Source organism: Eulemur rufifrons, chromosome 20, assembly GCF_041146395.1.
Source record: "Eulemur rufifrons isolate Redbay chromosome 20, OSU_ERuf_1, whole genome shotgun sequence".
NCBI classification, from domain to species: domain Eukaryota; kingdom Metazoa; phylum Chordata; class Mammalia; order Primates; family Lemuridae; genus Eulemur; species Eulemur rufifrons.
In genome coordinates this window covers 1,295,035-1,319,195 of record NC_091002.1, presented here as the reverse complement: position 1 = coordinate 1,319,195, position 24,161 = coordinate 1,295,035, and the positions used below count along the sequence as shown (strand labels likewise).

Below are 24,161 nucleotides of genomic sequence, written 5' to 3'. Positions count from 1 at the left end.
ATGTATTACATTGTCACACGGAAATAATATGTATTGGTTACTGACTTCAGTGTTTTGAGGGTTTTTTTTTTTTTAACATTTCTTCAAGTGCAACACCCCCAACTTCAGTGTTGGTGTGCCCCAAACACGAACCGGTTGAGAACCATTATCTTACACCAACACTCAAGTGCTTTGGGGCAGGGGGTGAGGTGGGAAGAATCTGGTTTGGTTTTGTTTCTCTAAAGTGTCTGGATAAACGAGTAATCTGAGCCAATGTAAAGCTGGAAACATTCTCCCTGGTTTGGAAACGATCTCTAAAGATGGGCTAGCAAGGAAACAGCTTTGAAAGAGAAGGAATGAAAACAACTCTCCCAGTCCTAGCACGAAACACCCTCAGTCTGCATCAGGGCTCAGTTCTTCCTCCTTTAAGTCTCATTAAAGTGCAGCCTGTCAGAAGGGATTAGAGTGAACGTGGCATTTCCACTCAATACTGAAATCTTTAGTGGAGACATTAACTCAAGATGAACAGCAGCCTGAAGTTTACTGAGGCCCGCTGGGGACTGACTGTCAGAGACTGCAGCTGCTCCCAAGACCCCCTCTGGGGACTCCTGGGCCACAGGGTCATTCACCCACCCAGCAGCCAGTGCCCCGCACAGCGCTGGGACCTTTGGTGGAATAATAATGAGATCCGTTTTCTTCTGGTTAGGATTTTAAAAATCAACTTTATTGAAGTATAGTTTTCTTTTACTAAAACATGCCCATTTTAATTGTACCATTTGATATATTTAGACAAATTTATATACCCTATAACTACAACTACAGTTAAGATACTGAACATTTCTATCACTTCAAAAAATTCCCTTGCTTCCCTTCCCCTAGCCCCAGGCAACCATTGGTCTGTTTTCCAGGATTAGGGTTAGATTTGTCATTTCTAGAGTTTCATATTGCTCATTATAGTACTTTTGAGATTGATCCATGTTTTTGTGTATATCAACTGTCCCTTTTTATGGCTGAGCAGAATTCCATTGCATGGATACACCACAATTTGTCTCTCCATTCTCCTGCTGTTGGACATTGGGTTGTTTCCAGCTTTTGGCTCTGATGAATGAAGCTGTTATGAACATTGGTGTCTGAGTCTCTGTGTAGACAGGCACTTTGATTTCTCTTGGGTAAATACTTATGAGTGCGATGGCTGCACTGTGTGGGTAAAAACTTTCAAAGAAACTGCCAAAATGTTCTCCACAGTGGTTGTCCCATTTCAAGTTCCCACCAGTGGTGAAGGAGAATTCTAGTTGCTCCCTATCCTTGGCAACACTTGGTATTATCATCCAATTAAATTTTCTCATCCTTATGGTGAATAATGTTATCTAATTGTGGGTTTTAATTTTAATTTCCCTGATGCTCAATGATGTTGAGCATCTTTTCACATGTTTTTCGACCTTTTGGATGTCTTCCTTGGTAAAGCTCTGTTCAGATATTTTGCTCCCTTTCCAGTGGGTAGTTGGTATTCTTGAAGTCTAAGGTTCTTTATTTGTTCTGAATTCAAGTCTCCTGTCTGATGTGTGTTTTCTATGTACGTCCTACCTCTGTGACTTACCTTTTCACTACCTTAACAATGTCTTTTAGGCCGGGCGCGGTGGCTCACGCCTGTAATCCTAGCACTCTGGGAGGCCGAGGCGGGTGGATCGCTCGAGGTCAGGAGTTCGAGACCAGCCTGAGCAAGAGTGAGACCCCCGTCTCTACTAAAAATAGAAAGAAATTATATGGACAACTAAAATATATATATACAAAAAATTAGCCGGGCATGGTGGTGCATGCCTGTAGTCCCAGCTACTCGGGAGGCTGAGGCAGGAGGATCGCTTGAGCTCAGGAGTTTGAGGTTGCTGTGAGCTAGACTGACGCCACGGCACTCACTCTAGCCTGGGCAACAGAGTGAGACTCTGTCTCAAAAAAAACAAAACAAAACAAAAAAACAATGTCTTTTAAACAGCCACATTTTAAAGTTTTGATGAAATCCAATGTATCATTTAAAAAATGGTTTATGATTTTGTATCCCATCTTGTAAAACTTCCTCCAGTGTCTCTTCTAGAAGTTTTGTCATTTTAGCTTTTATATTTAGATACATGGTCCATTTTGAGTTAATTTTTTGTATGGTATAATAGGGTTTCCATTCATTTTTTTCCCACATGAATATCTGGTTTTTTATAGCACAACTTGTTGAAAGACTATCCATTCTCCTTTGAATTACTTTGGCAACTTTTATTTTCTGAACGCTATGCTGTTCATTAACCTGTGTGGCTGTCCCCGACCAACACCCTGCGGCTCAATTACTGTGCAGTGAGCGCCGTGACAGCACTTGCTACGCGCCAGGGTTCCAGCTGCTTTAATATATCAATAATTTAATCCTGACAACACTTCCATGCAAATAGGGTCTTTATTTTTGGGTAATCAAGTTAAAATAACATCATTAGGATGGGCCCTGATCCATGATAACTGGTATCCTTCTAAAAGAGAAAATTCGGACACAGAGGCAGACATGCACACAGGATGCACATAGACATGCACACAGGATGCACATAGACATGCACACAGGATGCACATAGACATGCACACAGATATGCACATAGACATGCACACAGGATGCACATAGACATGCACACAGATATGCACATAGACATGCACACAGGATGCACATAGACATGCACACAGGATGCACATAGACATGCACACAGATATGCACATAGACATGCACACAGGATGCACATAGACATGCACACAGGATGCACATAGACATGCACACAGGATGCACATAGACATGCACACAGGATGCACATACACATACACACAGATATGCACATAGACATGCACACAGGATGCACATAGACATGCACACAGGATGCACATAGACATGCACACAGGATGCACATAGACATGCACACAGAATGCACATAGACATACACACAGATATGCACATAGACATGCACACAGGATGCACATAGACATGCACACAGGATGCACATAGACATACACACAGATATGCACATAGACATGCACACAGGATGCACATAGACATGCACACAGGATGCACATAGACATGCACACAGGATGCACATAGACATGCACACAGGATGCACATACACATACACACAGGATGCACATAGACATGCACACAGGATGCACATAGACATGCACACAGGATGCACATAGACATGCACACAGAATGCACATAGACATACACACAGATATGCACATAGACATGCACACAGGATGCACATAGACATACACACAGATATGCACATAGACATGCACACAGGATGCACATAGACATGCACACAGGATGCACATAGACATGCACACAGAATGCCATGTGAAGAGAAACAGAGATTGGGCTCATGTTTCTACAAACCAAGGAGCACCAAAGATGGCCAGCAAATCCCCAGAAGTTAGGAGAGAGGAATGGAACATTCTCCCTCACAGCCTCAGAAGAAATTAGTCTTGCTGCCACTTTGACCTCAGTCTTCTGGCCTCCAGAACTGTGGGACAATACATTTCTGTTGTTGAGGCCCTCAGTTTGTGGTGTGTTCTTACAGCAGCCACGGCAAATGAGCGCAGGGAACTAATGTCTGAGGGAGTTCAGGGCTTGCTGTTTTGTCTGCTAAACGATGAAAAATGAAGGAAAGTATTCCCCAAAAATGGTACAACTATTACATATCAATACAAATTTTTATAACTACATGATGAGTGCAATGCACACTGTCTGGGGAATGGACACGCTTGAAGTTCCGACTCGGGGGGATGGGCGGGACACGGGCAGTGCATGTGGCCTGAACTTTTGTGCCCCCATGATGATAAGCTGAAATAAAAAAAAAAAAAAAAAAAAAGGAAGGGCTGGAGGAAAGGAAAATGTAGCCTAAAGTTTCATTTATTTAAAAGTTAGCTTAATCAAAGCTTCCAAGTTTGACAATGTGGTTTTTACATTTATTACTTTATATGTTATTTTTATATCAATGTTTGCCTATATTATATTCTATGTTTACATATCTCTGTATAAACCGCATGCAGTACTCAGGGCTTGGCAGGAGTTCCTGACTTTCTCAGGAACCAGAGTCCTGCAAGAGTTCATCCCTGTGCAAGGGTGAGGCTTTTGACATAGAAGATGCTCCGTTCTCTCTGGCCAACTCCATGCTGGGCCTTTTACTGATTCTGCTACTGAGCACAAGCTCAGTCCTTGCCTGGCTTGACTTACACTTGTGGGCACGTGGGTCATGTGGACTGACTGCACAGGGGCCCTGGAGCCTCCAGGGAAGAAGCCGGATCTGTGGGAGCTCCACCTCCTTCAGGGCGTCCTATGGGACTACTCCCTGCACAGATCCCAGCCATAGGCAAAGAGCTCCCTCTTTGGTTTGCCAGTGTGACTTCCTGAAACAGCTTTAGTTGAGCCTTACTTCATTAAGCAACTCTGTCCCCATGCTTGTCCTGGCCTAGTGGAGCTCAGGAAGATCAAGGACTGCAGAGTTGCAATATGGTGGCTCCTAAGGCCATCTCTTTAAATCTGCTGCATCACACACGCACAAACACACACACATTTAAATTTACATTTTACATTTGAAAAGAACTCTAGGAGGTTTTCCCTAATAGCACCGGCCAAGGCAGTGGGGACCACTGGGAATATACAAAAGAAATCAAAATGCTGGGGTGAGATGTGGCCCAGTTTAGGGCTAGCACCCAGGCATCCCAAAGGCTGTTGTTCCCCAATGCCAACACTTTGAGGGGTGGGGGGAGAAGTCCCTGAGGAGCCCTTGCCACCCCAGCAATTGGTGACTCTCTAGGCAGACACTGGACTACCGTCAAAGTTTTAGCTACAAAAGGACGGGAGGAAGGAACAAGAACAGTGTGCTCACTGACGCAGCTCTGCGGGCAGAGGAGAGAAGGCCAAGGTAGATGGCAAGAAAAGAAACTTCATGTTCCAGTATCACTTTTAGCTGCTAGTAATTCTGTTTTAAACATGCAAGCGTTAATCTTCACTTTCACAAATCTCTCTCTGAAAAGACGCTGAGGCCCTGGGAAGCTGTGGCCATCTGCAAGTGAGTGGAGTTGTAAAATCCATGTTCCGAGGACAGTGTCAGAAATAAGTTTCCACTGGGGAGAGGCTCTTGCTAAAAGTGAAGGATAGTTTGTTGAAATGTAAACTTTGAAAATTTTACTTAAAAAAGTTTTGCAAATTTAAAAATGTCTACTTAAAAGATGAATGTGTGTAAGAGAGATCTGTGTATCTGTTTGGGCCAAAGACTTGAGAAATGAAAAAAGTTATCTTTTAAATAATTATCATTGTAGGGTGGTCCGTGATCTCTAACTATAATAAGTTAAAATGGTCTTGAGATATTTCAAACAAAGTACGAAGTCAGACTGGGCTTGGGGCTAGCTGGGATGGACGGAAGGCCGGGGGCAGACACGCTTTGACAGTTTCCCCTCTTGGGTCACTTTACAACCTTGGCTTGCGCCCATAGCTTCTGCAAGTGTCTAAATGGCGCGTACCTGCCATCCTCTTGCACCTCCCAAAACAGGAAAAGATGGTTCTTAAGAGGGTTATGGGCATAAACTTAAATTTTTCTCAAATTTGGGCAAATGGGAAAAAAATTAGTTCTTAAAGAAAAGGAGCAGAGAAAGAGGCCCTGGCTATCCAGGCGACTCAGGAGTCAGTGCTCTCTGTCAGAAGCAACGCTGGCTCCTGGAGAGAGGGTGGGGGCAGGGGGCAGTGGGTGGGCGCAGGCCTCACTTGTCACTCGGAGCTGACACAAGGAACGCAGCGTGCTGTCTCCGTCCCACCCCGGGAGCTGTCCCCACTTCCCTTTGATGGGGGAGCTGGTGGGGCCAGCTGGAGCAGGGGAGCCAAAGGACATGATCTGAGAGGCGGAGGCAATCAGGAGACATTGGGTGGGAAATATGGAATCACGAGCACATCCCAGGAGTCAGAGGGTGGCTGCAGGGAGTGGACTTGTGGTTATGCCCCTGGCCAAGCTCGGAAATAGACCCCCTGACTGCAAGGCATCACTCAGAGCCGGGGTGGGCGGGAGTGGGGGCTGCAGGCGGGTGGGCTCATCTGCTGCCCGCGGCGCTGCGGCTCCGACTCTGCTTCTGCGTCTGCCCCGGCCCCAGGCCAGTGAGGATGAGCCCGCAGGCCCAGGACAGCGCCCTGTCTCTCTGTGCACTTCCCGCTCAGGCAGCAAGTCCCATCAGGGTCCCGGAGCAAGACTTTCTCAAGTCTGCAGGGAGCCTGGCAGCCGCTCCTGCCCCAGGGAGTTCGAGGTGGCCGAGGTGGCAGAGGGAGGTGGCCGAGGTGGCCTTGGCCGAGGCAGAAACCTGGCTTTGCTTTTCCTTGAGCAGCCCCTCCCGCTGCTACACAAACCGCGGGCGGGCCTCCGTGTCAGGGGGTGTGGAGAGCAGTTTCTTCCTGCCACAGAACCATTGTTTATCAGTGGAAAAGAGACGTCTTTTGAAGGGATTCACTGAACCCAGCCATTCTGATGCCAGTTTTAGAGCACATTTCAGTCTGACGATTCCTGGGGAAAACCAGCCTCGCTCCAAGCCTCCTGACAACCCCGCGTTTCTGCCTTCGCCACCCGGTGCCTTGGTCTATTTTACCTGCGGCAGCCAGAGGGATCCATTTAAAACATGACCTGGCACGCTGCTTCCCACACCGCCGGCCACTGAGAAGTTTATTTACAGCAAAGAAAGCAATCGACAGGGTGAAGAGGTGACCCACAGGCGGGGAAAAATGCTGCCAAGCCGCACCTGCGTCCCTCCAGCCCCGTGGGCTCCCTGCGCTCCCGCAACCAGGCAGACGCGTTCCTGCGCCAGTCGCAGCCTGCCCTGGACACCCCGTTCTCCTCCAGATCCTCTCTGTGTCCCGCTCTGTGTCCCGGAGGGGCACTCGTAGGACCAAGTCAACAGGCTCCCTGCCATCTGACCCCCAGGCGGTTCCAGTGGAAATCAGTGATGGGGGGCAGAAATCGGAAGGTGGAAGGAGAAGAATGAGGCCCCCTTTCCACAGGGACACTTTGGCTGGCTCTGTCCTTCTGCCAGAGGCCGCAGTTCCCAATAGGTGACCTACCACCCTACATACCCTCCCTACCCTTGAGTTAATCTGCCTTCAAATCACTCACATTCGCTGTGCCCCCCTTTCCTGCTGGTCTTTCTTCCAGCAGCTCCCTCTGCCTGGAATGCTCTTCCTAAACAGCTGGGCCTCGCCGTGAGCCTGGCTGCAGTATCTAACAGAGCTCCTCCTCTCTAGGGCAGGGACCTCCGTCCGCTGCGTCCACTGCTGTGCCCCACACACCTGGACCCACGCCTGGCACAGAGCAGGGACCCAGCAAAGCACTCGATGAACATTGAAGGAATAAACACCCTGGCCGCAGTCTCATCTTCCATCGTTCTAGAGGCAGCGGGGCATCTTCAGCATTTTCCACGTTTGGTTCTCTTCAGGAATATTAATAATCAATGATAACTGCATTAGGTGGCTCTGGCTGCCGTAACAAAGCATCACAAACTGAGTGGCTTCAAGAGGAGACATGTGTCGTCTCACAGTTCTGGATGCAGGGTCTGAGATCCAGGCGCCAGCAGGGCCACACTCCCTCGGAAGGATCCAGGCCGCTCTCCTGGCTTCTGGGATTTCTTGCTCTCGGACAACGTGACTGCAGGATTCACACGGTGTTCTTGCTGCTGTGTGTCTGTGTCCTAATTTCCCCTTTCTGTGAGCACAGTCATATTGGATTAGGGCCACCCTATTCTAGTGTAACCTCGTCTTAGCTTAACTAATTACAACTACAATGACCTTATTTCCAAATCATGTCACATTCTGAGGTACTGGGGATTTCAATACACAAATTTTGGGGAGACAATTCAATCCGTAACAATAATGAACATTTATTGAGTATCTGCTGTATGCTGAGCACCGTGAATTACTGTGTAATTCTCATGACAATGCCTGCTGAGGGTAGGTCTCCCTTAGAGAAAAGTGAGGATCAGAGAGGTTAAGTAATTGGCGCAAGGTCACCCAGTTGGCAGGTGCAGGGCCGGGAGACCACAGGGCCCAAACGCCCCCCATCCTTCTTTGTCTCCTCTACACCTTCCCCTTGCACAGGTGTCTGTCTGCTGCCCTGGGATTCAGCAGGGGACTGTCAAGCCGTTGCTTCTGAAATTGTGGGGTTTGCTGGGAAGCAGGGATGACTGTAGGTAGCAGAAACCAGTGAGGATTCTTTTTTTATTATTATTATTATGTCAACCCTGACCATTATGAAAACTTACTGCAATGAATAAGAATGACTTATTGTGAATTCTGAGCCCTGATTTGCAAAAGCACGGAGTCTGTGCCTCTGGACAGGGCGAGCCACCCACAGAGCCCCCATCCCCCGTGGCAGCGGGTGCTAAGCCTCAGTGGGCCAAAGGAGACTCATCGGCAGTTCGCCCGTCAGAGAGTTAATGCTGCGCCAAGAAAATCAGTTCAGAAAACCAGCTGTTTCTGCGAGCTGAGCTGACAATTATTTATAGCTGCCCGAGCTGATGAGGGATGCCCTCAGCCAAATTTAACTGCAGATCAAATGAGCAAAAACGTCTTTCCCCTCTCAATTTTATTAGGACCCCAGAGCCATTTTAGTAGACTGTCAAAATCTCATAAGAAGAATGAAAAAAAAAAAAAATGGAAAGCCCTTCTTGACAGGCAATTACTTCAAAGGGTTGGATGAACTAGTGTATACATATTTGGAAACAAGGAAATAAAAACTTGGGAAAGGGCAAGGGATTCACCGAATAATGGCTCTCTGCCAGGAATAGGGGAGTGGCCTTCACACACTTTGAGTGCTGTTTTGGTGACAGTTCTGTAAGGCACTGCGTTACTTTCTTAGTGCTGCTGTGACAAATTATCACACACTCAGTGGCTTAAAACAATACAAATGTATTATCTTATAGTTTTGGAGAACAGACGTCTAAAAAGGTTCCATAGTGTAAGGAGGACAGTGTCAGGAGGGCTGTGCTCCTCTGGAGGCTCCCGGGAGAGTCTGCTTCCTCGCCTTTCCCAGCTTCCAGAGGCACCTGCATTCCTTGGCCTGTGGCCCCTTCCCCATCTGCAAGACCAGCAATGGCATCAGTCCTGCCTCTGCTTCTGTCGTCACAACCCCTTCTCTCTTTCACTTCTCGGGACCTGTGGTGACATTAAGCCCACCTGGGTCATCCAGGGTTGTCTTTCCGTCTCAGACTAATCACACCTGCAAAGTCCCTTTTTTGCCAAGTAGGGTTACATGTTCACGGCTTCCAGGAAGTAGGACATGGGCATCTTGGGGAGCCATTGTTTTGTCTACGAGCGGGCATGGTTATGTCCATTTTACAGATTAGCAAATAAATTCAGAGACATTGGGAAAGGTTCCCAAGACCACTCAGCTGGTACGTGCACAATCAGGATTTGAATTCAGAGTTGCCTGGTCCTAAAGCCAAAGCACTTTCTCCCCAGGATCCATCCCACACTCCCAGCCTCATGCTCTGCATGCTGAATTTAATCTCATGGTTTTCCAGGGTTTAGGGTAAATCCTACAATTTTAAAGACTGTTTCCTATGTACTATTCTGCATCTGTTCTTGCATCTCCAGCTCTTTTGGAAAATAAAAGGGGAACAGGCTACCCAATGCACTTCTCTTCCCTTCACCTAATTCCTACTGGGCCTTCAGCTCTTGGCTTCCTGGTCCCCTCCTCCAGGAAGCCCTCCTGGAGTCCCTCAGAGGAGAGCTTATCTCAGTATTGCATGTGGTAATTGTCTGTTTCCAGGTCTGTCTTTCTCTCTAGATCATGTCAAGTTCACCCGGGACCACTGGCATTCTGTGGGTGCACCTTAGGTGTCTGTGGAATGGATGAATGCGTGAACGAATGACTCTACCACCAGAGCTATGAAGCCATCCGTCCCTGCTCAGGGCCTGCATCTGTGCTTCTTCACCTCTCATGAGCAAGACATCATTCCACCTTGGAGCAAATGGTGAGCTCCTGCAGGCAGGCACCGTGGCAGTGGCCCTCTGTAAGCCCCGCACAGGGTCAACAGCCTGACCATGGGAGAAGCTGCCATTGCCCAGATGACTGAGACCACCATGGTCCGTGCTTATAGGCAACGGCAGGAGCACACTGCAGAGGCAGTGACTCCAAGTGCTGGTTTTAGAAAGGTCCCCTCATTCTCTCGCAGGAGGGCGAAGTCATCTACCCTCCTGTCTTGGATCAGGGCTTCCAAGGAATACGTCACCAAATATACAAGGGCTGTCCGGAAAGCATCCGGCCACGTAACTGCTCTCTCTGTATTAACAATGGCTGGGTACTTTCCAGACAGCCCTCAAATTCAGCTTTTAGTGAAGATGATCTGCCAGCCAGAGAGTGGGGACCAGAAGGAGTGGCTTCTGGAGTCAGGTAGATGGAGGGTGGAAGTGTCCCCACTCCCTCCATGTGCTCCTCATTCAAGTGAGGGCAATGACTGGACCGTTAGGAGTGATGTGAGCATTCATGAGATCCCACATGGAGCACTTCAGGGTCTTGGGGGACTGTGGGGTCCCATGACGTCATCTCTCCTCATTCTTTCGGGTCTGACTTAACTGACCGTGTGACCTGGATCAGTCCCTCCTTTGGGTGTTAATTGCCTCAATTGTCAAAAGATGGCAAGAGTCCCTGAGAAATTCTGATATCTGTGAGGAAGTTCATCACAGCCTTATTTAAAATGACAAATTTGGGGAAGCTACCTAAATTGGACAAGAATAATTAACACTGAGTGCACATCATTTGCCAGATGGTCCTTGAATTGCTTAATGTATATTCATTTGTTTAATCCTCAGCCCAACCCTATGAGGCAGAGACAATACCCTTTGGAAATGGGGAAACTGAGTCACAAGATGTTGAATTACTTACTTGGGGCCACACAGCTGAAAAAGACACAGAGCTGGGGCCAGAAACCAGGCAGTCGGGCTCTGCCATCCTGATGCTGAGCACCGACGCGCAACACCCCACCCCGCAGGCAACGGGTAGGGAAGTTACCATACAGCAAAATTTTGGAGAATGATACAGCTTTTGCCAATAGTGTTAACTCCGACGGGGTGACGATCTGCATACTTTTCTGTGTATATAGTATACTTCAATTAAAAAATACTTAAACAATAAATAATAATATGGAAAATCATTCTGACATAATATTATGTGAACGTTTTTGCTTATTTTTAAGGTCACTGTATTATACCAATTGACTGGAATGTCATTTTTCCTCTTATTTGCCTTGCAAACGCCTACATGTTTGGGGCGATGAGAAGACGGCTAATGGTTTTGTAACATTTAAAAGTCATAACAAAAGATTTGAGACGCACACAAACTCTCTACTCTGAACTCCCAGGGACAATACGCTCCTCCTTCACAGGGCGCTCATATTGAATCCCCTGTAACTAGGTGCAAGTTCCAAGGAGGGAGCTATTTATTGAAAGGAAGACAACAGGGAATAAACTATAGAAAGGAATTTTCTCTAGATGGCTAAAACATCAGTGAAGAACAGCAGAATGAACTCCCAAGGTCCAGACCCCTCCGGGTGACAAAGGGCATGCTCCCTCAGGGCCGTGCCGGGATGCTGCCTGGGGTCCCCACGGTGCTGTCCCATCCGCTGCGGTGGTCTCAGGAGTAACCCGGGGTTCACTTACAGAGAAGACGGCAGGCAGAGTCTCGATGCCCCCGTACTCAAGGTGATGTATGGGATCTTTTCGGGGGGGATCCCAGCCTTTCCAAAGATGCTGTTGGTGTGGAACCAAATCCACAATGCAGGAAAGAAACAGAGGGAGAAAGGTCAGTGGAAGGTCTTAATCTATTTTCTAGATTAGATTCGAGTATAAGGTAGTCTCAGCCTTGCTGCCAAATCCAGAGTCACAAGTGAAGCTATTAAAACACGTGGTGCGGCTGCCCAGTCTTCGCCCTTCTCTCACCTGTCCCTTCTCGTGACTAGCAGGACGCCGGCACTGCTGCGGGTGGCAGAGCCAGGGTTCGAGCCCAGGTCATCCCAAACCCTCCTGTGGCCTCTGCTGCCTCTGGGCGAGATGGGCCCGGGAGGGCGTCCCGTCCTGTGGAGCGGGGTGGGGGTACAGGAGCAGAGGGCGTTGCGGGCAAGGCTAGCAGGGGCTGCTGCAAAGTCAACCAGACCTTCTCCACTGAGGGAGGGGCTTTGTGCTTCACGACAACGCCTGCAAGTCCAGACCTTCTCGGCAGAGGGGCCTCATCCAAACCCCCAAGCAAACGTCACCCCTCCTTCTTATCAGACCTTGCTGTAACCCGGTGGTGGAGGCGGAGGAAGGAGCTGCCACCCCTGGCCTGGCTCCGTGGGCCCAGCCATGCCCAGGCGCAGCTGCACGCCTGACGCTTCACACAGCGGGAGCCCAGATCGCTCACTGGCTGTCTCCAGGGCTGGCCAGGCTTGAAGTGCAGCCCCTGTGTGGCTGAATTCCCAAGGCACAGCAACTGGAAATCTAAGGTCCCCTTTCTTAGGACTGCCATCCTTTGGACAGGAAGGAGGCACTGGGCTGGACAGAAGGGGCTGGACTCCCAGCAATTGCTATGAGGCCAGAACCTGGACGTGGTTCTCAAACACCCCGGCCTGTCTCTGCATCCTTAAAGCGCATCTGAGCATTAAGTTGGATGCTGTCTAGATGCCCAACACCTGGTCAGTGCTCAGTAAAGGGCAGCTCCCTTCTCTGCCCTCTGCGCTCTTTTGTCATGAAAATCCAGAAAGGTACAAAGTACTCGAATTTTAAGATGGCCTGAAAATGCTCACTTTTAAAAGCTTTTCTATGAGTGCTGGATCCCCCAGTCTCACTCCTCATCTTACAAGTAAAGATGTAAATTCACACCGACCCCGCCCTTAGCCAACTGAGATCACCTTTCTGGTCTGGTCTCCTCTGGACTCTGACGTCTGAGTGACCAAGGCTCAGAGGTGTGGAGTGTCAGAGCCAGGGCCACACGGCTGGGGAGTTGGAGGATGTGGGCTGGGAGCTGGGCCACTCCAGTGGTCTCAGGGCAGGGCTCTTTCAACAAGGTGACAGCTGAGATCGTGGAGCAAGAGCACCACCTCTGTGGCTGGCCCGTGCTGAGCTTCACCTATCTTCACAGCTGCTTTACAGCTGGGGAAACCGAGGCACAGGCAGTTATGGCAACTTGTCCAAAGTCCCGTAACTTGAAAGCCCGATGCTGCAGGTTGCACGCAGGAGGTTGACCCCAGGACCTGAGCACGGTGGTGAGGCGGCCGCGGGGAGGGTCTCTGCTCAGCCTTCTCTCCACTCCCGGGACATAGCAAATTGTTTCAGCCAGATGGTCTCAGTTATCAGGGTAGCAGAACATTTTGAATTCTTCTAATTGGAGGTAGGAAGTGATTTCAGAAGAATCTTTTCAAAACAAAAGCTATTGATAAATGCTTCTGAAATTGATTCGAAGTTTTATACAAAACATGATCTGGGCTCCAGAGCGCCCAGTGATGGTCTGACAAACCAGATGGACCTTCGTGTGGTTCCAGGCGGGGAAAGCGGGAGAGCACCAGGTTTTGCTACAAACGTATCTAAGGCTTTCTTGCCTCCTCCTTCCCTCCCTCCCTCTCTCTGTCCCCCTCTCCTCGCGCCCTGGCCTCCCTTCCCACTCAGTTGTTTGTGGAGGGATGTCTGGGACACAGTGGGGCACAGCACAGGTCCCCACCAGCCCTGGAGACCTTCTAGTCCAGCAGGGAAGCCAGGGCTTGCGCAATTGGGCAAGTAAGCGGTGAGAGGAAACAGCAGGAACTCCACCGTGCTTGGGCGCCCTGCAAGCGGTGCACCTGGGCAGCAGTCTGGTGCCTCTGAGCACGCAGCACGATGTCGCTAGGCCTGTGTGGCCCCCCGTGGCCCGCGCTCTGAGCCTCTCTGTTCTTATCTTACATCCATTTCTAACAAGCTCGGGTGTCTTGTTCCCCAGCCAAGACCACGTGTCAGAAGCAGTAACTTTTGAAACTGTGTGGCATCAGAGAGAAGAAACAGTGCTAGGAAGAGTCCCGCTGATCGCAGCGAGTTGGGGGAGGCTCGTGCTGAGCAGCTGCATCTGTGAGACGTTCTCCACGCCCAGCTTCATACAATCCCCACAGCGGTGGTGGGAACGGAGCGTGCTCATCCCCATTTCTCACAGCAGGAAACTGAGGCCCAGGGAGGCACTGTGATTGGCTCTCTGTGTTCAAGAAGGAAGGAATCCAGAGGAAGGCAGTACGACTCAGGGTAGATGAGAGTACCACCTTCCCCCTTGGCATTCCAGAAGATTCAGGAAGGTTCAAGAAAACTAAAGCTTCCCTGTATTGGGTTTGACAGTTGGTTAAGTGTTCGGCCCAAAGACTCCCTGTCTCCTGTTCCCACTTTCTCCCCTTTTTCTTCCCCAAATGTTCAGGTCCCGACCTCGTGGCGTGGGTGGCTCTGGCTGCTGGGGCTAAGGGATGATGACATGCAGCCTCCGTCCTCTAGGATGGAGACTCATTAATGACTCACCAGGGTGAGGGGAGCCGCGGTGGCTGTCCCAGCAAAGGGGACCAGGTGACAGCCCTGAAGGAAGAGGCTCCCTCACTTTGGCAGGAGACTGTCACTCACCCCAAAGCCTGGTTTTCATGCAGAGGACAAACTGCTCAGGAGGAAGGCAGCTGCCTGAAATAAGTAATTTTAGGTGACAGGTCTAATTTTAGAGAAGGGAATTTGAAACCTATTGTGAGAGGCAGGAGGAAAAAAAAACAATCCGACACCGAAAAGGAATTGAGGAATAAATAAATAAAGTCAGTTCAATCTGACTTTCACTGATTTCTAAAGTCCGTGAAAGTCACTTGTCGGCTCTTCGTGTAAATGCTCTGAGCAGTGTCTGGAGCCATTTTTGGTGACGGGGCAGGTGCTGCTACGGGCGGGCATGTGGTGGGGAGAGGCCAGGGCTGTGGCCGAGTGTCCCACAGGGCAGCCCCCGCACGGTGGATTTTCCAGTTCAAATTGTGGACAGTTCTGAGGCTGAGAGACGCTGGTCCGGAGCGCCCGGTGGCTGTCCAGGGAGGGCACCTGGGACCAGGAAGGGTGCCTGTTCAGCGCAGGGGCCCCCGCGGGACCTTGGGCGAGTCCTGACCCTCTGCCACCCACAGTTTCTTCATCTATAAAACGGGGATGATACCACCTACCGTGTCGGACTGTTTGGGGCTGGGAGGTGACGCCCAGAGGGCACCTGGCAGTGTCTGAGAGTGTTTCAAATGACAGAACATGTCTCCCAGATACTACCTGGTCAAGCTAAGGTGCAGTTAGGGATCGATGCCGGCTCTCCTTGGTCTCACGGATTTGGATTACATGGCAGCAGGTGTCACGGAGAGCCTGGGCCTCAGCACAGGACAGTCGGGCTGTGCTGCTGGCATTTGTCACTAGCCAGTGTGGGTCCCTTTGGATGTAAAACAGAAGAAGTAAGACTTGTCTTGGTGGTTGCCAAGGGATCACCTAGGGACACAGCCTGAGTGACATGCATGGGGATGTTCTGAGGGGGACCTTGGGGCCAGACAGCCGGGGCTCAAATCCCCTTTCTACTATGCCCTGCTGTGTGACCTTGGAAAAGTGTCTCAACGTCTCTGTGCCTAACAGTGGGTCTTAACTCACAAGGCAGCCATGAGGACAGCTCCTGGCCCACACTGAGTGCTGAATATTAATACATGTATACTTCATTAATGTTACCACGGCTGAGTGGATTGAGGCCATGTGGGGAAGTGGTCGGTCCATGTTACTGCAGGTTTGAGGACCCACTGAGATGGGAAGAAAGGCCTCCGACTCCTGGTGCAGAGCTCTGCTCTCTGTCCAGCAAAGCATGCCTAGCTGGAAGTATATTCCTGAGACGAGGCAGCTTTTGAACTAACACATTTATTTTTTCCTTAAGGCAAAGCCTTATTTGACTTCTGAAATCAAATCTTGTCTCCAGAAATACAGGGGTCATTTCTAGAACTCAGTATTCTTAGGCTCAACACACCCTAGCAGAACTTATAAAGTTATATAGGATATGCAAATGGAAACATTATGTCTCAGTGGAAGAGAGAGTTCTGTTTAGAAATGTCATGATTCTCTATCTAAATGCTTCATTAAATACAGATTCCATATTCGGTCTTTAAGACGCCAAGTGTTGGCTTTAAGAAAGGACGCATTCTCCCTCTCTACTCTCTGAGAACAAGGGAGCGGACTGAGACCATCTGCTGCGACCTCGGTCTTGTCGAGAGGAAGCAGCAGGACTTGCCCAGGGTCCCTCTGCATGTTTCAGTGGAGGTGCTGAGCTAGGCTCCTTCTCATGTGCTGACTCTAACGGGACTGAGGAAAAAGGTTAAAACAAGTAAGTAGCAGGATGATCTCATTTCATCTCAGCATCTCTGAAAATAGAATCCAGAGTTGCTGAAATGAGGCAGAACACTGTGGTTGCAGCTTCCTATGCTGCCATTTCCCCCTCACTGCCTCTCACATCACCTCCCCTAGACAGTTCAAACCACCCTGCCCACCCTGGGGCTCAGGCTCCCTCGGTCTACATGCAGAGCTCTCCTCTCGGGGGCTTTGCAAGGGCCCTGGCAGCCACCCCTTCTCCCTCCCTCTGGGCTCTGCGACACTCCCCCCGAGGTACATGAGGTCCTCAGAGACAGTTTAGATGCTTTGGTGCAAGAATCTCCTCTACACTCCCCTGCCAAGTGGTTGGGTAGCCTGTTTGCACACCTCCATGGATGGGGAACTCACCACCCCTGGTGGAAACCTACTCCATTTCCCAGAAGCAGCAACTCTCTGGATATCGATTTAGAGTTGGCCTCCCAATGTCTCACATCAGGAATTCCATCTCCTGGAGCCCTCAGCAGGGAAGACGCTGCTGTATCCACCACAGCTGCTGGGGAACCTCACGGAGAGACCTCCTCAGGCCTCCCTGCACATGTCAGCGCAGACCTCAAGACATTTTTTATTTAAAGCCTTGAGGTTTTCTCAAACCCAATTTGTGAGCTGAAGATAGCCCAGCCAAAAGTACTTTTATCTAAATCATGACTTCCTAATACCCAATTTTTAAAAGAAATATGGCTTCAAAGTATTTCTAAAACAAATAATTATATGATAAGCAGCATTTATTGAGGGATATCTCTGTGCTAGTGGCTGAACACTTTTCGAGGATGATCCCTTTTCATGTTACATCATCCCATTTCACAGATGAGGAAACTGAGGATCAGGCAGCTACATGGCTTCTCAATGGCAGAGAGTTTGTGGAGATGACTGAGCTGGGACCTGAACCTGGGTGTCCAGGACCCAAACCCTGCCCCGCCCTGCCCCCTCCGGTTCTTCCATTTGTGCAGGGACACCTGGCTGGGGCCCGGCACTCACCGCATCGAGGCCACAGAGCTGGTGGCAGGCCATGTTGATGATCACGGTGATGACATGCCAGCGGACGAACGGAGCCCTCGGCAGCTCAAGGACGGACACCAGGCGCGTGTTCCTCTGCACACGGCTCTCAGCCAGGACCTCCTCCACCTCCCGGGAGACATCTGCTTTGCCCGAGAATGTCTGGAAGGCTGCAAACAGGGACAAGTGTGGACTTTCCACGGGGATTAGTATGTTCACCGTGCCCAGCGCTGAGCACCGCAGGAACGGTTCCCACCGCCTGGACCCATACCTTGCTGTGGGGCAGAGTCCAGAGGCCTTGTTCAAAAATGGGAACACAGAGGCCCAGAGACATGCAGTGACTTGCCCAAGGCCACCCAATGGGCTGGGAGAAAAGCCAGGACAGAAGCCCGGTCTCCTGATTGCCCCACAGCAAAGCAGATCATGCCCAGGGTTCAAATCTGTCTTTTCCACGGGGAGGTTGTGCCCTGTCCATCTTTTGTCATCATTCCTGCCTCCCACAGCTGTTATACTAAACTGCACGATGTCACACGCATTGAACCCTGGCTCAGAGCGCCCCACACTGGCAGTGCTCTTCCGACCGTGCTCACTGCGAGCCGCCCTCCTCGACGCAGGTGTCTGGAGAGCGGGCGGATCGTCACTGAGCTAGGATGTCCCCGACTCAACTCTGTCATCCAAAGGAAGGTTGAACTCAATGGCCTGTAAGGCTCTTTCCACATGACCCTCTGCAATACAGAAACCTAGAGGGGAAATAGTGCCAAAGAACGAATCTTCCCAGGACTCAAACTCGCCCTTTCCATGTTGAGTGCTGTGAATTTTCAGCTGCAGAGAACCTGTCATTTTTTTTTATTTCAGCATATTATGGGGGTACAAATGTTTAGGGTGTGTATATTGCTCTTGCCCCCTCCACCCGCCGAGTCAGAGCTTCAAGCGTGTCCTGCCCCCAGACATGTTCATCGCACTCATTATACCTGTCATTTTTTACCAAGACCTTAATTGTGTAAACCTCCACTCACATATGCTCAAAAGTGGGCCAATTAGACCCCTGAGATGGTAATGATCGGATCCTGGGGTACGCTTTTAGACACAGATTTAAATATTCTGTGCACTGATATTCTTCCTCCTACCGGGAAAGGTGGGTGTCGTGATGGCTCCTGGGGACAGTCCATTCCAGACACAGCAGGCAGCGTCCTTAAAAACACTGCTCTGCACCACAGGGTGTGCACAAATGCTCTCCTTAAGCAGGCGGAGAAAAAGCTATTAAACTTGCTCCAGATTCTCTAAGAAGCAAGCACAGGAAGGCTTTGGAGTGTTATTTCCAGCAGGGCACTGAAAACTGCTTCACAATGTCTTTTGTGAGCTGTGACTTAATGCTTCCCCGGCACTTACTGAAGGTGAGTGAGAAGAGTGGCGGGATGAGTGACGCTTCTATGTCGTGCGCTGAACGCTACGGTGTTTCTAATATCTCCTTAAAGTCAAAAATGCAACATCCATGTGATAAAATAATTCTAGACTTTTGGGCCAGGAAAACATTTCTCTTCTCCCTGACAAACATATTTTCCATTATAAAATAAGGATAACTTTATAACCTGTTTTTTTCCCCTTTTAACTTGGCTGCCAGGAAGCTCTTAGCCAAATGCAATGCTCAGCCTTTAGCAGAATTTCTTGGAACAAAAGTACGTCTTCTTCCTTTTAAAATTTATGATTGTCTTTTAAAGCATCAATTTATCTTTCCTGCTGTATATATGTTCGAAAAATAATTTCTACCTGTCCGACTCCCCTTCTTCTTACAAGGTTCTCGTGGCTGGGTGAGGAAGACACGGAGATGTGCCACTCAGACCGCATTCAGGAAAGGACTTGCTGTCAGCTACAAGGAGTGCTTAGCTGACAGCCTATAGCTCTTGGCTCTGTGAGGGTCCCCCTCAACTTCGAAGGCCAGGTGGTGCTGTCCTCAGAGTGGCCCCAGCCCGTGACTGAGCCAGGTGGTGGAACAAGGGCCCATTTCTGCGCAATGGGGGACTCTCGCAATGCACAAGCATTGCTCCACAGCTCCTCACTGGGCTTGCAGAGACTTAGCCAGGGACGCTGTGGCCTAACAGGCCTAACAGCTCCTCCTCCCCAAAGCTGTGGTCCTTGTCACTTCCCAGATGTCACTCCCTAACAAAACACCTGCACTCCTAACTCATTCTCAGATCTGCTTCCTGGAGGACGCCGCCTGCCGCAGAGTTACTGAGAGGGCCTCCCACCCCCTTCAGCCCTCCCTCCCCTCCTTCCTCAGCACAGGACAGGCCTGCAGGAGGCTGTCCAAGTGAGCTGCCCTTCTGTGTCCCCAATTGCCAAATAAGTCTGTCCCCACAACTCTTGCTCTATCTGTGATGACTCCTAACAGTGGCTCTGTCTGGGGTCCTTCCTAGCCCACATGGACCCTCTCTGGCCAAAGGTTCACAATTATCCTTCTGAAACTAGCAAACAGGCACCGCTGAGCTGGCGTCCTGAGGAGCACCAGGGAGGGGGTGTCTCAGCCTGTCCAGGGAGCTGAGAGACAGAAAGTCACCCCCCACATCCCGGCACTAGGGAAAAGCAAGAGACATCAATCAGCACATTTGGCTCTTTCCTCAATCTGGAATGTTCTCTTGACCTTTCTGTACCTGGCTACCCTCCTCATTCTTCCAGCCTCAGCTCAGACACCATGTCCTCCAGGAAGCCTTCCCTGATTTCCCCCTGGCTGGAAGGCATGGGAGGAGCAGGCCAAGGAGTGCCTCGAGCACTTGCAGGGAGATGAAGTTCCTGCCCACAGGGTCATTAGGAGTGGGGGATGGGGTGGGGAGCCCAATATTTCTGAGAGCCCAGAAGGTGCCAGGCATGGGGCTTAGAGACAGGCATATGGCGATTAAAAAAAAAAAAAAAAAAAAAAAACAACCCAGATTTCCCCTGTGCCCTGGGCTAGCCTCATTTCTCTCCCCACAGGGAACGCAGACAGAGCCCGTTGCTCAGACTTGCCGTGTGTGTTCCCAGCATCGCTGTAGCAGGTGCTGCGAGCCGCCCGCCTCTCTCCTGTGCCCAGCACCTGCGCCGCTCTGGACGCGCCTCTCCCTGGACATGGGTGTGCGCTCAGCCCCCAGCAGTCAACGCACCAGGAGTGGCCCTCGGCTAACGACAAAGCACAAGCTCACAAAGGAACACCCCACTCATGCACAGACACCCTGAGCATGTTCTACACTGTCCCCCAGAGGCGCCTGGGGACCTGCTCTTTGATGGCTTCAGTCCCTCCTCTGCTGCGCTGTTCCACTTCCCAGCTAGGGATGTGGTGCTTCCCGGGGTCACCTCTCGGATAAACTATCCACCTCAAAACCTTGACTCAGGCTTTGGGGGCACCCGATGGCAATCACAAAGTCACCTGAACTAGATGCCTGTGGTCACACAACCCGGATGCTGCCTTTTCCATGTGACTTTGTCTGATCTAGTCTCGGAGCCACCTTCCTGCTCCCGAGAGTCCACGTGCTCCTCTCCGCCCAAGCCCAGGCCTGTCTTAGTTGTGGCCTCAGCATCTCCCCGCTGGGCTCGTTGTCCCAGGCTCCATCCAGGCCACTCTGCTGCACACAAGTCTGTGCTGTCCCAGCCCTGCCGGCAGGACCCAGTCCAAATCCCCATCCGCCGGCAGAGCCTCCGCCTCCCTCCCTGCTTCCCTGGAGCCTCCCCGCCCTCCTCCTGGCTGCTGCCCTGGAGAAGGCGCCGCCCACGCACCGTATCTTGCCTCTGTGCGCTGCACATGCTGTTTCTTCTGCCCAGAACACCCTGCCACTTTGTCGCCTGCCTGGAACATTCCTTTCTGAGGACCTACTCAGCAAGCACATCTTCTGGAAGCCTTTTTTGTCCCCAACACGGTTAATCATAGTCACTCTCTCCTCTGGGCGCCTCTGCACCTGCATCTGTCTCTCTTAGGGCACTTGCGCTGTTGGCTGGGACGCCCTGTCTACACGCCTGCCGTGCCCACCGCTGCGGGTGCCCCCTGAGCAGGGGCCATGGAAGGGGACGCTGTGGTGCTGTGGGAAGGGCCGGGAGCCAGAGTGATGCGGGCTCCACACCCAGTCCTGCCCCTCCTGTGTGGCCTGGGACTAGTCACCTGTTCCCTGTACACCACGCTTGCTCTTCCACGGAACAGAAACCATAAAATCTACTGTAGGCTTGTTTGGGGGAATAAAATCAATGCTTGTGAAGTGTTGGCACCAACGTGGTGTTCAACAGACAATTATTGCTAGGATTAGTTTGCTTCTTCTCTGCAGAGCCTGATGTGGAGTGTGCACTCAGCCGACGCACTCTGGAGGAAAGAGTGAAAACTGAGGCTCAGGCCGGAGGGAAGGAGGGGAACCTGTTACAAACACAGGAGTGGGGGCTGCAGCCGAGGAAATGAGAACAGAGAAAAAACATGCTGAGTGAGTGTCAATGGAATTGAACCAGTAGGGGAGCCGGTATCTGCTTGGCCTCCTCCCTCCTGTTCCCAGCGTGGTGCTTTCCCAGTGGCGGGCTCCCCGCTGTCCTCAGGCACATGCAGAGCACAGCGGCAGTGACAGACACCTATGCATTTGGGGTCAGCCCAGCATGGGCTGCAGGGATGAGACGGAGCTTGCTGGCCTCACGGGGGTGTCAGAGAGCCATGCTGCTGGCACAGGCTCCACCCTGGCCTGGGGACACTTGCCGAGTGTGGTGGCCCTGCAGGTGTTCACCTGCCAGGAGCTCTCTTCCCTCAAGTCTGCCCATGGCACTGGGGTGGGGGCTGCATTTTGCGGGGCAGGAAGAGGGCGAGGGGCTTCCTGTCTGCAGCTCCCTTTGGTAAATTTGAATGCCCTCTTTTCGCTGGAGGCCAGACTCCTGCAGTCAAGTGGAGACTTGGCTTTGAATCTCCTCTGCTTCAGCCTCGACGCTGGCCCCTGACTGCAGTCTGGGGGTGTGGGGGAAACGGTTCAGCTTTGCCAGGTCCCACTGATCGACTGACAGTTGAGTTTCAGGCACCCAGGTTGATCATGAACTCCAGCGAGTTCTCAGAAGCACCCACTCCTTGGGGAAAAGCACGAATCCGTTAAAGAGAGTCTCTGAGCTAACTGAGTCACTGCTCCATTCAGAGCGGCCTCTCAGCGTCTGTGTGCTAAGCACCTGCTACGTCCCAGGCACTGCACTCGCAACGCGCGGGAAGGCTCAGTTCAGACAGATGAAGGGTGGGGAGTGGTCCCTCTTCCTAGAACCTCCAGTGTTTGCTGCCCAGAGGCACAGGTGTGGACATCTGGGGAGTTCCATACCTGCTCACCCACTGCCGTGCCCTCGGCCTGGTCGCAGTGGGCAGTTTGGGGAAGTGGAAGGGGGAGGGAAACAGCCACCGTGATTGTGGACTTCTGGCCTCTGGAGCTGTGAGGGAATCGGGTTCTCTTGCTCTAAGCCACCAGTCGGGGCTTCTTTGTTATGGCAGCAACTACACTTTGTCACCTCCTGTAGCATTCTGTCACCTTCCGAGAGAGCAAAGCACAGAACAACTTGGAGGCTTCTTCCTTCTTGTGACCCAGAGGGGCTCCATGACAAGGCAGGCAAAGAGTGTCACGTGGAGCACAGGGTGACGGCCTTTGCAATCGTGCCCCAGACCTGCCTGAGCTTGTTCTCTTTTGCCCAGTGCTCCCAAAAATAGGTTTCATCAAAGCATTTATTTTCAACCACTGTTGGGATTTAAGAGGAGAGAGTCACTGGGTTTCTAACATAGGTCCAGTGTCTGTTTCTTACCCACAGCAGTAGGAGCCAAAGCAGGGCTTTGGTAGTATTTCATTTAAATTGAATTAACCCTGACAAATGTACCGGTGGCTTATAAAGAATCCCAAAAAGATGGGTGCAGTGGAGCACACCTGCGGTCCCAGTTACTTGGAAGGATGAGGAGGGAGGATCACTTGAGCCCAGGAGTTTGAGGTCAGCCTGGGCAATATAGCAAGACTCCAAAAAAAAAAAAAAAAAAAGAAAGAAAGGAAAGAAAAAAGGATTTCCCCAAAGCAGCCACAGATTAAAGGTAAAAGTAACAGTGGCAGCACAGAGAACGGACAAGCAAACCTGGGGCTGCCACTTCGCTCCTGGTACGAGCCCATGTCCAGCCCCCATGGCCATTGCCAGTGTGCTATCAGCGAGATTTTAACATTTAAGCATAATTACTCTATCTCTTCAAGGTGAAGGTGACATTTTGACAGGAGTGAGAAAGCAGCAACTTTTCAAAGGAAATCCTTCTATGCAAAGAGATGTTTGGAAATGTTTCCATCGCCATGTGGTTTGGTAGCCCAAGTTATGTACACAGGTTACCAACAAAAACTCTCACGTCTGTGCATTAAAAAAGAAAAACTTGCAAGCAGTTTTAAAAAGATTCCTGTTTTAAAATACTCCAAATGAAGACTTGCAGTAGGTTTTGCTCAATGACGACTGTTAAAATATAGAAAGGCAACATCCTCTGCTAATCTTGCAGGAACGAGTGGTTGGCACCAGGGAAGGGGCAGCGCGCTGGCTGCAGCCCCACCTCCCCGCGCTGCGCTCCCAGTGGCTGGAACTGCAGGCTGAGCATCCGCTGCACTGGGTTCAGCCAGGCCCGTTGCCGCCTGCCATCCGGACCTCCGTCGTTTGTGAGGTTCATTTCCGAAGTGTCAACACTGAAATAAGATTTGCTGACACTTGCTGAGGGTTGCTCTACCCTGGTCACTGTTCCACATGCTTCATGTGCCTTTACTCATTTAAT

At 50.7% G+C, this 24,161-nt stretch overlaps 1 protein-coding gene across 1 annotated transcript in view; it reads right to left on the bottom strand.

Annotated features, from left to right (window-relative positions):
• LOC138401120 (solute carrier family 2, facilitated glucose transporter member 9-like) overlaps nucleotides 1-24,161 on the bottom strand; it is a 79,253-nt gene that overhangs the window by 37,665 nt on the left and 17,427 nt on the right. Inside the window, 4 exon segments of the mRNA XM_069496397.1 lie at nucleotides 11,681-11,715; nucleotides 11,718-11,791; nucleotides 17,391-17,577; nucleotides 17,679-17,682. Of these exon segments, the coding sequence (XP_069352498.1) occupies nucleotides 11,681-11,715; nucleotides 11,718-11,791; nucleotides 17,391-17,577; nucleotides 17,679-17,682 (300 nt within the window).